The sequence below is a fragment of the Lipomyces chichibuensis genome (assembly GCF_038497645.1).
Source record: "Lipomyces chichibuensis strain CBS 12929 unplaced genomic scaffold V1513scaffold_21, whole genome shotgun sequence".
Lineage (NCBI taxonomy): Eukaryota > Fungi > Ascomycota > Lipomycetes > Lipomycetales > Lipomycetaceae > Lipomyces > Lipomyces chichibuensis.
This window is the reverse complement of record NW_027117473.1, coordinates 193,122-205,571: the sequence shown is the minus strand read 5'-3', so window position 1 is coordinate 205,571 and position 12,450 is coordinate 193,122. Positions and strand designations below refer to the sequence as shown.

Sequence of the window (12,450 nt, the reverse complement as noted above, 5' to 3'; positions counted from 1 at the left end):
TCCGAGGCTCACTCAATAAGATCGTCCGAATCTTGAAAACCCAGCCGTAGTCGCGATCGATGACGTCCGCATTCAGAGTGCTACCGACTTCAAATGGTTTAGCTTGTTCCACATTGACGGAGCTGCAAAGTTATAGCGCATCAAATATCCACCAAATTTGCGAAGTTTAGAAAGTGTACAAATTGTCGCCGGACTGAACGTGATTTCTACATATTAATATAGCAATAATTACAGTTATTTCTGTATATTCTCGATTTATTTTAATTGCCTGTATGTTTCTGCAACAATAAATGACCATAAGGAATCGACAGCAACCGGAATTGATTGTTCTTCTTACTCGGTGCACTACCGGTCCTGAATAGAACACTAACGAATGTGCTCGCGTCTAGATCATCCAGGTCCCACTTTTATACAAGTGCGGCTTACTATGGACGGTGATCCGTAATACACTGTTACCATTCTAACGACAACTTTGGAGTAAATCCGATCAGGCAACTAACTGACTATCATACATACATAAAACATTTTATGTCCTCCTTCACAAACTTGATACATTTCACCAGCCCAACGCCGTGTCGAAAATTCCAACCCTACCAATACATTTTAAACCTCATAACTTACTCGCACTCACTTAACACAAAATCCTCGCGCGCATCCTCATCCATTTCCAGCAACAAAATAATGCCACTCTCATCCAACTGCCGCAGAACTGCTAATGCATGCTTGTACTGCTCTTTCGTCCACTGCAGATCCCGTCGCATGCGCGAAAGCAACTTCACGGCGCTTTGAAACCTCATGTTTGCGTCGCTCGTACTGAATCCTACAAGCGTTGGCGAAGTAGGCTGTCCAGTCGACGGACTCAGTCCTCTTCCGGCATTACTTAACGGATTCGACGATCCCGACGACTCAAATACCTGTTTAATCGACTCGGTCACGATCTTTACCGCCGCACCCAGAGCTTCAGCGTCAATCATGACTCCGGTCGGCACATTCACATTAATCGGTCGTCCTGTCATCGTTAAATTGGACATCACAGGACTCGCAGCTTCCGTCCGCGCCCTCTTCGGCGGCGGCGCGTTCCGTGATGTCTGCGCTGTCCGTCGCACAGGCGACACGCCCGGCTGTTCAAGATACGCCGGGCGCGTAGGGGATGGCAACGACGCCTGCGTCTGTATCATTCCATTTCCCTGGAATTCGCCTGCATGTGCAGAACCATAGCCAGTTGCACTAGAATGCATTCCTGCCGCCTCCGGACTCGCCTCAAAAATATTCGCGCTCGTAATATGCGACCCTATATGGGCAGAGACCTCGGACGGAGACTGTAGCCCAGTGTTCCCACCGCCGGGATTCATTACAACGTCCGCATGATGTGCCATTGGCGGCGACACTATTACTTGGCTGGATCGCTGGGTTGACTGCTGGTCAGCTTCCAGTTCTCGGTATTTTGGAAAAACTTCACGCATTCTCTCCTCGTAAAAGAACGAGCGCGTTTTGAAATGCCGGCCATGCGGATTGTGTAGAATAAACCGCTCCCACACATCGTCGCTCGCTTCGAATAACCTAGTCTCTGGGTTATAGTGAAAGCCATCGTATGATTTAAGCCTTATCCAAGCCTCATACGTCCGTTTTAACTGCATCTCGTTAGCCAATCACTCGCAATGACAGCCACTACCAGACAATTTACAATCTGAATATGATTCTTAATATGCGACTTTTCAAGATTCGTTGAAAATCGATCATTAAACGCATGGGTAACAAGTCGCCATCCTTCCTTCGTGAACCCAGTATCATTGCGCAATCCTTGGTTTCCGACCTTAATCAGTTCGTCGAGAACAAACAAGTCCCGTTGTGTAGTCCAGATTGTTTTATTCGTGTAATGTGGGCGCGGTGCGATTATCATGTTATCCAAATATTGGGAAACTGGCCTTTCGATGAAGCGATTAAATTGGCAAGTGCTAAGTGCCCGCCGGATCCTACCAATTACACCTTTTAATTGGATAAAATAACTAAGGACTTGTAAACACAGAGATCACAATAGTCTGCCTTGCGTGCAAGTGCAAACAAAAGTGACAGGCGATACCACAATACTAAAACTCAAGATGCGTTGGAGGGTTGAGAGCTGTGAGACTGCGGTGGTCATATAGCGGTCCCCCGGCTCGTCTGCAACACCACTCAAGTTTGTTTTGCCACACCAGTGCAGCGCAAAATATCAGACCATCATCAGACTTTGCTTGCCTTCGGCGTGGATTTACCGGCATGAAATTGTTCAATCTAAATAAGACATAATATATATAACCATAATTGCTATTAAATACAAAACAAAATGCAGACTATATCAAACATAATAAATTTTAACTGTATCAATCAATCAAAACACACATCATCCTAGTACAAAAAGACATATTTAGCAACGAACGACTAGAATACTAACTCCGAACATAGAAATCACACTAACAGCCCAACAATACAACGCGCGAACTATCTGATGTACGCTGTCGGTAACCTTCAAAATTAGAAATCTCAATATACCCAAAATGACGATAACATTATCCCTGCACTACAAATATAGACGAACCCTTGAATATAGTCCCCTTTAAAACCCAAAACCAACCCACTTGCTCTTTAACATCGAAAATTGTGGTGTCAATCAACTGGTACAAATCCCATTCTGTGCGATATCACGGCCAACTTGAAGTGCCCGACCAGGATCAGGAATTGGAAGTTTCTGACGATCAGTGACGAATTCGACAAGCTTCTGTGGAATAGGGATGTAATCGAGTATATGAATTCCAAAGAAACTCATCGCTCCCCATGCCAATATCACACACAAAACTGGGAGCTACAATACCATTAGATCTCTCAAACCGACACTATCAATAGCAAACTTACCCAGAATGCAAACAACATCAAATCGTTTCTCATCTGTTTCTTCTTCTTATTCTGCCAAAACTTCAATAAAATTTCCTGTTCCCGCAATTTCGACTCCTCATCCTGCAAGATGGCTGATCGGACTGCATCATCCTTCCCGTCCGAAGATGCAGACGGATGCGCGAACGCTGATGACGCATTGGATTCAGGATAAATCTCCTCGTAACTAGGCGGCGCACTATTGTCATTCTTGTTTCCACTTGCCCCCATTGACGAGAAGTAGTCACTAAACCACGAATTCTCAAACGCGGACTGCATAATCTCGTTCGCACGCCGGCTCTGTTGATTCGCAATATTTGCGAGTGCAGGCTTAAACGAAGAAAACGACATGAACGCATCATGCATGAAATGGTTTGCGGCATGCCAGTTCGGATGCATCCGGTTGACTGTCTGCTCATGCAGCGATGCAATGTACTCTGCAAGTCGAAGCTGAAGCTGTTTCTGCTTGCTAGAACCTTTGGTATCGAGAACATCAGTCGCGGGTTTCTGCGAGGACCTGCCGAATAACTTTTTACGAGACCATGGCTTAGACTTCTTCTCCGCCTTCTTCGTTTCCGCAGGAGCAGCATTCATTGCAAGACGAGTTCGGCGGAGACCTTCCATCGACAGCGGTGCTTCGTCTTGGTCTTCGTCTAGTCTAGAACGGCCGAGATCTGGCGGATTGCCACCGTCCAAAGAATCTAAGTATTCAATTTCATCGGACATTGATGCCGCAGGTGAGGAAGGCCCCGAAGACGAGGGCCAGTCGGGAAAATCTAAGCTCTGACGAGTAAAGACTTTCAGTCTGGATGAGGCTCGATGCATGATTTCAGAATGTTGTCGCGAGTGCGTCCCATAATCCATCGGCTCGGCAATGAAGCTTGTCAAAAGAGCCGAAATTTCATCGTTGGACGAGAGATCGACTGCTGTATGTCCAAGTACAGACCGCGCGAGAGGATCAGCGCCACTATTCAACAGTCGCAACACAATCTCGCGGTAGCCACGCAAAGCAGCAAAATGGAGTGGTGTATATCCTGAACTATCCTTTATTCGGTATGACGCGCCCCGCGCAAGTAGCGCAGCAACCAATCTCTGGAAACCAAGCAAGGCAGCAAGATGTAGCATCGTCTGTCCAGCACTGTTATGCAACTGCCACTGAACCTTATGTGGGGACTCGTTATAGTCAACTAGATCCAAGCACTTTAATAGCATTTTCTCAAGGCCGTTTGACCCACTAGCGGTGGTAGCCGCCATGATGTTATTCTGTCCTGAGCCGTTATCACCACCACCTCCAGTCTGGCTCACAATACGCATAGCAATTTGTCGAGCGTCTTCCAGACGACCGGTCATTTTCAAACCAATAACTTGAAGAGCGAGCTCCATCAATTGTCGATCGGTGTCATCAATGTAGGTGAACAGCTTCAAGTTATCACTGCTAATCTCCGAAATGCTTCGTAGACGAACAACCACAGGTCCTGGCGTAGCGGCCGGCGGTAGAATGGCAACAATAGTGCTGTCGTTCCAAATATGTGTTTTGACCGCAGGCTGATCACCAAACATAACAGTTAATCCTTGGTGGAAAGAAGTGCCGAGTAGAGTAACTTCGATACCACCGCGAATCGGACCCTCCGTAGGAATTAATCGCTGCAAAGCAGGACACTCAAGTCCCGCATTGCTAGTACGCTCTCTCGGTGACTGCACCGACGCTACTGCAGAAGTTGTAGAGTACTTTGAATTCCGTCGAGAAAACGTGCCCGAGACCGTAGATTCCGGCGTGCTGGCATTTGACAATACAGGACTCGCATGCGACAATGGTGACAGGCCCGCTGGCTGCTGCATCTGTTGAGCCTGTAACTGCTGATGGACCTGTAAAGGATTGCTGCTGCTGTACGCTGGAAACCCAAAACTCTCGACACTGTGCGACCGCGTGTTGAAGTTACTTTCGTCATATGTTCGATAAAACGGCTCCGGCTGAGTTCCTGCGATTATTGACGTAGTCGAATGTTGACGAGGTCGCGCCTGACTACCGCTCTGGAAACGGCGCTGTGGCTGTGATTGCTGTTGCTGCGGAACTGCAGTAGTCGGGAGAACGCTAGTTGACTGTGTGCGCCCAATAGATTGAGGCATCTTCCTCTTACGCGGATTGGCCGACTCCGCAAATCCGTACTCATTAGTCGGGGATTCAGATGAATTATCACTGACATTGGCAGATGAGGCGGGTTGCGTGGATGGGGCAGTCCCCGCAGCAGTCTTCCGTCTGGCATTCGCATTCGTCGTCTTGTGATCATCCGTGATCATGATAGGCTCTGTGAAAGTCCTCGCAACCACTTTCCCAGTGTGATCTTTGATAACAAAATACACCCTACATAATTAGTTTGTCAGGCTAGGACCCAGACCATAAACCATCGAACAAGCTTACCTGAATCCCGTCTTCTCGGAATGATGTCTGCAATAGCATGGAATTCTCATAGGGATTTCTACATGCTTTACGTCACCACTAAATTCCGGAGCCTTCGAATTGAAAGCATCGGAAGCTGTGCTCGGCGTATTCGCATCAGTAATTTCCATGAGCTCGGCACAGTTAAACATAATTCCTCGATTATCTTGACTTTCCAACCAATGCGTGTCATCCACAGATGGCAGTTTCTTCCGCGACGCACGTTTCCGTTCGCGATTCATGCATCCGGGACATACATTGATATATTTGTACCGATTGTGGTCGCAAACGACAATCGCATCCAATTCCAAAGTCTTAGGATCCGAAGTAAATGTTTTCCGCAACTGTTGCCTTGGCTTGGCGATTGTTGTTGCGGGAAGATGCATATACGTTTGAGTCGGAGCCGGCACGAAAGTAAGCAACGCCTTGATTTGCGTCTCGACGCGAGACTTGAGGGTATCGGTGGATACGGATAGCTGATACGGAACTTCGTCCCGAATCCAGTCAAGAGGATCAAAATCTGGCATCATCGGTGGCGGCACCCAATCGTGTGGCTTTTGATAGATGGAATCATCGCCGTCGCCGTTTGCAAGGCTTGTAGGTGGCGGAGTGTGACCTGGCGAATGTTGGGGCGGCGTAATATCGCGAACGGAAAGAGGGAGACCATTTCGCATCGGCTGCTGCTTCTGAGCGGAGTGAACAAGCTTGGAAGACGCCGGAACTTGCGATGAAGACTTCACGGAAAACGGAGTAGAATGTTGTGACGACAATGACTTTGGGGACGGTGGATATGAGAATGTCTCACGCTTAACGGACGATAACGACGAGTCCGAATCGCTCGACCGTATGGTAATACCACTGACAGCAGAGTCGCCAGCGGTATCTGCGGTCAATCCTTCGCGATGGGCACGTAAGCGATGGTGAGGAATGGTAGCTGAATCAAAATCAAAGTGCTCAGCCATATAGCGATCGTCGTCTTCCTCATCTTCGATGTCGTCTTCATCATGAGTAAGTATAGGCGTCATATTGGACGACGAAGGTGACGCGCTATCAGCGAATTGGTCAGACATAACGGTCTGCTGAAGAAAGTGCCGCTGGGTCATAGAAACAGGCGAACCATCGATCATCATCTCATCAAACGGATCAACCACGTTGGTTGTACTTGCGCTATTCTCGGACTGGTTCGCGGTGCTGTCGAGGTCGAGGTCGTGGAACGCAAAATAATCGGCATCATCGGTGTCGAGATAGAAGACCGGAGACGCGAACGCCCGGTCGGAGGCTTCAGCATTGTCCATTAACGGGTCCATTGGGACGCCGGGGATGTAATAGCAGATGCTGATCAGTAAAAAATTCGGCTTGTCGATGTGGAAGCGGAGGGATGGAGAGAGTGCGACGGAAGGATGGAAAAGGGTGGTGTGCCACGTTTACAAGCGCTAAGGTTGCGGGGAGGAAGGCCACAAAAACAATTTGCAAATAACCAGTAGATCACGTGAGGGACATGCGCTGTCAGTGGCGGTTGTAGTTTTTGGCGTTGCTAGGCACACTTTACTCAGGTAGTCGGTAGGCGCCGACGGCGTGCTTCTTACGCCGCTTCCCGGTTAGCGTTTCGTCGTAAGAAAGACGCTAAGCTTTCTCTGGAATGGCGCCTGCACTAACGGCAACTAACTACGCTACAGATCGTCGCGACCAATTCAAAATGCGCCTTTAATGCTGCTTTTTGCTGCTAAAATACGAGAGGCTCGAAATAGTCATCGAGTTTTTATATGCGCACGAATTGGCTGCATTGATGCTCTGTCGATCTGCTCCAACTTGGCCAGCATGAATCTGACTAATTCTTTGTAGGTATGCCGATCCTCGCTGCCTTCTCTCAGAGCACTCACTAGGTAGACTACATTTCTGCACACTTGCTGACCTGTTTCTGATCATCAGGTTACGGTGCTAAATGCCGGATTAGAGTGCCGCTTACCGGATTAATATTGTCGATCATCATATACTGAAGTCCCAGACATAATCAGGTCAATGCCCGGTGAGAGTGCTTAGCGTCGACCAATCTAGAAACCTTATTGTGCCTGCAATTGTCTCAGTCACCGGACCTCGATCCCAACAATTTTTCTGTGCACGAAATCTTGTCCCAGTTGTGCACTTTAACACCAGAGTAGAATACACTTGTGCCAAACTCATGCTTTCTTCGTTATGCCGTTATCAGCAATGCGTGCGCGCCACGCGTGCCACGCGTAGCATCACGAAAGTAAATAACCACAGTTCGCAGGCCTCAGCCGAGTACGTTTGGTGCTGCAACAAGGGTCGGGGACTGTCGTTTCAGTCGCCTCAAACATTTGAGGAAGGATCTGCATATCCTAACCTATGCGACCTATCAGAACCGCACGTTTCGGAATGGATGCAGACCTCTCGATAAGACTTGTTTCATTTTTAGTTGTCAGGTCCTCGGTGACGGCGCATAGTAATCAGTTACCTCCTGTTAATGCTGTTTTGTCTCGCCGATCCCTGCACGCATTAATTTTCGTTTTTTTCGCAGTAACTTTATAATTTGCATATAGGCCCGAGCTGGGTTTTGGCCACCCATGCAACGCTACGCTTGGTGCTGCTTAGCATATACTTCCTTCGCTTAATCGGATCGTCGGATCGCATCCCCGCCCCACTACGGCATGTACCGACCCCCCCACCACCATACTGTCACGCCGCATATGTAGGAAAATTGGATTGCCATTTACTGTAAATTAATAACGAGATTCATGAATTATCCAGATCATTCCTCTTTGGGATTAGCTTATGAGGTCGTCGGAGGTAAGACTGTCTTAAAAATCCTCGACATTCTCGCCGAAACAAGCGAACCTAACAGGCAGTGGCGGTTTTTATTCGATTGACTTGATCGACTACATTCCAGTTCCCCCGAAATTACATAGCGGATTCATTTAGTCTAAGTCTAAACAACGTGTCAAATTGCGTAGTAAGGTATCCGAACTTCAAGTTGGAACACAATCCATCATCTTTTTCATACTTCTCCGACTTGTCTAAAACATTAAAATAATTCCAGCTACATCTCTCTTGTCTGCGACATCTGTCAAAGTGCCCATATATTTATATGTCGCAGTGGTGTTTGAGTCAGTTTATCAAAGCAGGGCATTTTTCGACATTCGCGGTAGGGGATCTTAGAGAACGGAAATAGCTGACAAAGGCCTCGCCGGTCAGAAAAGATTCGCCAAGCATGCTTTAAGGATGTGCACTTTTTCATGATACAGCTCAACTATTCGTGGAATTTGGCAGAGCTTCCCGCTTGCTATCCATTTCTTGTTAGCCCAACGACCGATATCAGCATGTAGATCAGCATGTAAAGTTTAATATTGTCCGGCAATCATCCGCACGTACGGCTGGCTTTTTGGGAAATGGTGTGCAGCATAATAGCATTTTTTGATATTATTCCTTTATAATATTACACTCAATCATTTCAAGCTAACTGTTTTCGGACGCTTTCGCAGGACGATGGTAGCATTGAAGATCTGCACATCATGAATGGCGATGTTAGCGACGTTGACGCATGGAGACTGGTGGCGCTATCGGAACGATGCCTATGAAGTCAAAAAACATGAGTGAGGATCTTAGCTTTGATAGCCCCCGAAGCACAATGACAGTATGGAGCGGATTTTTACATTGTAAGCGAGTGCTAAAGTTTTGTAGACAGATGCAACAAGGTGCATGAAGTAGTGAAAACATTTCTTTTTTTGCGGTGAATCCAAACGGAGGGGACACGCATTAATCAATTATCAAGGTGATCTTGGTGGCTAGGCTCGCTGAGAATTTATGTGTGGCAATTTACCGCACCCAGCGAATAAAGCTAGTCCCAAACAGGAATGGTCTGGTTTAATCCCGATAAATCTCCATTAATAATTGAACTCTCTCAAGTCATGCAAATGTGTTAATACTACTAATCCATTTTTGTAAATCATCTTGCGGTATCCTTGTCGCATTATGAACCAAAAGTACCCCTATCCACAAGTCATTATTATCAACTGAACCCCCATTACTAAATTACCATGAAAACTTTTAACTCCAGGAACCGGATGCAAACGCACTAACAGATCTTGTATGCTTTTGTAGCGCCCAGCAAAAATACTCCCAACTTTTGTTATCCAAATAATAACCTACACAGATGCAAATCGTGGCGCCGCCTGCCAAAGTATTGATTTCCACGACTCCAGCTTATGATGCAAATTCAGTAACCGCTCCCGCTTGTTCTGATATGTGGTCTCGTTTGTAATGCTGCTCTTTTTGGCACCGTTCAAGCTCTTGAAGTTCTTCTTGCCACCCTCCTTACTAATCTCATACTGCCGGACGTCCTGATATAACCGCCGGTACTCTTCGTACGACTGCTTGAACATGGCTGCCATACGTCGAAGTTCAGACTCCTCATACTCTTTCGCTTCTACATCATTCCGCTGTTGTTCAAGTCCGCGCTGACAACGAGAGCGGTTCTCCCGCTCCCGCTCTTCGTCTTCCAGATCCGCTGCCGTAATAGGCGGGCTGGCACCCAGTGGTGATGGTTTCCGTGGAGACTTTGTCCCTGGTGAGGTCGAACTCGCAGACCGGGGTGGCCTAGACTGCTCCACTGATGCGGCTGTTGGATCAGGTTTGATTTTCTTCGCGCTCTCTTCTTTCGAGTTCGCTAAAAACGACGTCTTCCGTAACTGTGTGTCAGTATCCGACTCTGATGGTGCGTCAATAGTCTCTACGGTCCGTTTCGACACACGTTTCACTGTGCTTGTCGGTGCCGTCGGCACATTCGCAGTCACCGGCGATGGCGCCGGACTTGGTGGCTTCGAAGATAATTGCGGAGTAATCGGTCGTTTGACCTTCCTAACCTTGAGCGTCGTGTCCTTATTAGTAGTTAACCCAGTCGACTTGTTGGATCCAAGTAATTTTTTCGCTGCAGACGACGGTACCGGCGAGTTATTGACGTTTGTAGGTTTCTTGTATTTCTCTCCCTTCGTAGCTTCCTTCTCTTTGTCGTCCGCGGGCTTCGGTTTCTTTGAAACCTGCTTCGTCTTCAAAATCGCGCCGCCGACACCCTTAGCTGTCATTGCCGCAGGCCCAACAGACGACGCAGCAGCTGGCGCTTCTTTCGGCGCAGGCGCAGGAAGTGGCACATCGTCTAGTCGCAGAGGTGGCACAATTAAATCAGCCTGACTTGGCTGCAATGAACTCGGGTCCTCTGCTGGCGCTGCATTTCGTAATCGTGGTTCGATCAACATCTTCCATGCCGGATCATCCTTCGGTAGTCCGAGTCTTTCGAATGCCGCAGTCGCTTTCGCGATTACTTTGTCCCGATCTGAAGGGTAATACCCACGCCATTCCCAAATGTGCAGTTCCTTGTAGGCGGCGTCCGTCAGTTCGAAAATTTCCTTGCCGGTGCTATTGATGACAGTCTTTGCATACTGTGCCAAGATTGCATGAACGTCATCAACTGAGGACTTTGTCCGGTCAGCGAGTCGAACCGCCGTCGCAGGCTCTTCGACAGCCAGCAGATGCAACGTGCGCATTGGCAGCGACCGCATGATATTCCCTGGCTTCGGCGATGACGGCGCAAGTGTCTGTCGCGGCTTTGCCAGTCCAGTTAAATGCGGTGATGATGGTGCTAGTCGCGGTGACGGTGTCGAGTATTGCGAAGGAGCATGCGACTTTGGCTCCAACAGCGTTGTTCTAACCAAAATTAACTCGGGCTCGCCCCGCAAACCAAGAGAAATACACACCGCATTGACTCCTTCTCCCGTAACGCAGCTTCATTCTGTGACTTTAGCTTTGAGGACGAAATGTCGAGTTCATGGTTCTCAACTGTCAGTTTGTGAGATACTCGGCCAAGATATTTGAGCGGGGCACTGGGCAGTGCCTCCGATGGTGCTCCAGCGGTAACAGAGTAGACGTCCGCAAGCGACGGTTCCTCAATTGCCGATATAGAATAGAATGCCGACTTGCCGATCTTGATACACTGAATCCGGATAAAATCTATGTCAGCAATCTTCATTCATGCTCACGCGAGCGTCCACAGATTACAGTGTGCGCAATCCGCAGAGCCCGATCCCAACCGCCGAGAAGAATGAACACTAGCACTGTACCATGTTCTTGCCCAATACCAGCGATACCGACGACGGGTCTTTATCGGACGCGGCGATAAGGTCGGCGAGTGCATGTTCGGACAGCCGCAGGTGAAAGGCTTGTGGGGGGGACGAGGAGGAGGATTTGTTCTTGGAGCCAGTCGAAGGAGCCAACCGAAGACCCGTAGAAGGGAATGGCGCCGTAGTTAGCGACGACATTGTGCGCGTCGCGCGTCAGCGTGAAATTGAATGGAACAATCTAAAGTGTGACAGAAGAAGAGGAATGAAGAGATTAGACAGAAAGAAGTCGAGTGGAAGTGGAGGAGGGCGACGACGAGCGATCGATTTCGATCATGCATGTGTAGCCGTTCGTCCAGCTAGCGCAAGCGTTCGTTAAGTCGTTCGCTCGTCGGGTCGAGATCACCAAGTAACCGGGTTGGGATACCAAGTGCGAGATTAAGATACCAGTCCGCCGCTATCTACAGCGTTTTAATAAGCAATTTGCTATCTCTGTGCAGGCACTGCTATTTTTTACTTAGGTAGAGTTGAGCCGCTGCTACCCCTCTCAACTTTAGTTCTACGGCCAATATATTCTTTGCTTTCGTTAAGGAGTTTTCTGACAACAGCTAGCTAATTAAGTAATTATTACTCTTACGCACTACCAATAGAACGGTCTTTATTAAGATCCTATATAATATGCTTGCGAGTGGCGGTAGAGACTGAAAAGGCGCACTGCGGCCGGTGAGGGACCAACCGTTTCTCCACTCCGGATGGCGTGAATTTGCCCTTTGAGGCTAGGGGGTCGCCGTTCCAGCGTTGGCTCAGCCGGTTGTCGTCCCACCTCCACACCAGATGGCTGTACACTTCGCGGTTGCAATATATCATTCATGATTCTCATACATCCGACAAAACTAGCATGGGATGTAGAGATAACAGAGTGGTCGAGCAAATATCGAAGGAGGACGCTCTGCTTTTAATTGGTTTCGCGATAAGTTTTTG

At 48.1% G+C, this 12,450-nt stretch overlaps 2 protein-coding genes across 2 annotated transcripts; both read right to left on the bottom strand.

Annotated features, from left to right (window-relative positions):
• Positions 1–2,283: 2,283 nt before the first annotated feature.
• V1513DRAFT_446957 (uncharacterized protein) lies at positions 2,284–6,825 on the bottom strand. The gene is made up of 3 exons (XM_066898339.1): positions 5,327–6,825; positions 2,890–5,269; positions 2,284–2,839 (listed from the first exon to the last, which is right to left on the bottom strand). Exons 1-3 carry the CDS (start codon positions 6,649–6,651, stop codon positions 2,648–2,650), a joined length of 3,897 nt encoding a protein of 1,298 aa, XP_066752959.1. The 5' UTR covers positions 6,652–6,825; the 3' UTR covers positions 2,284–2,647.
• A 2,403-nt stretch (positions 6,826–9,228) lies between these two features.
• Positions 9,229–11,919, bottom strand: V1513DRAFT_416353 (uncharacterized protein). Its single transcript, XM_066895840.1, has 3 exons — positions 11,473–11,919; positions 11,110–11,345; positions 9,229–11,059 (listed from the first exon to the last, which is right to left on the bottom strand). Exons 1-3 carry the CDS (start codon positions 11,668–11,670, stop codon positions 9,505–9,507), a joined length of 1,989 nt encoding a protein of 662 aa, XP_066752958.1. The 5' UTR covers positions 11,671–11,919; the 3' UTR covers positions 9,229–9,504.
• Between the last annotated feature and the right edge of the window lie 531 nt (positions 11,920–12,450).

Bases quoted from the DNA above. Each gene is read 5' to 3' on its own strand.
- V1513DRAFT_416353 (XM_066895840.1), bottom strand. From the start codon at position 11,670: ATGTCGTCGCTAACTACGGCGCCATTCCCTTCTACGGGTCTTCGGTTG. The intron at 11,346-11,472 runs GTACAGTGCTAG...ATCCGGATTCAG, and splicing joins TGGTATTGGGCAAGAACATG to TGTATCAAGATCGGCAAGTC. The intron at 11,060-11,109 runs GTGTGTATTTCT...AATTTTGGTTAG, and splicing joins CGGGAGAAGGAGTCAATGCG to AACAACGCTGTTGGAGCCAA.
- V1513DRAFT_446957 (XM_066898339.1), bottom strand. From the start codon at position 6,651: ATGGACCCGTTAATGGACAATGCTGAAGCCTCCGACCGGGCGTTCGCG. The intron at 5,270-5,326 runs GTAAGCTTGTTC...CTAATTATGTAG, and splicing joins TCCGAGAAGACGGGATTCAG to GGTGTATTTTGTTATCAAAG. The intron at 2,840-2,889 runs GTAAGTTTGCTA...ATGGTATTGTAG, and splicing joins TGATGTTGTTTGCATTCTGG to CTCCCAGTTTTGTGTGTGAT.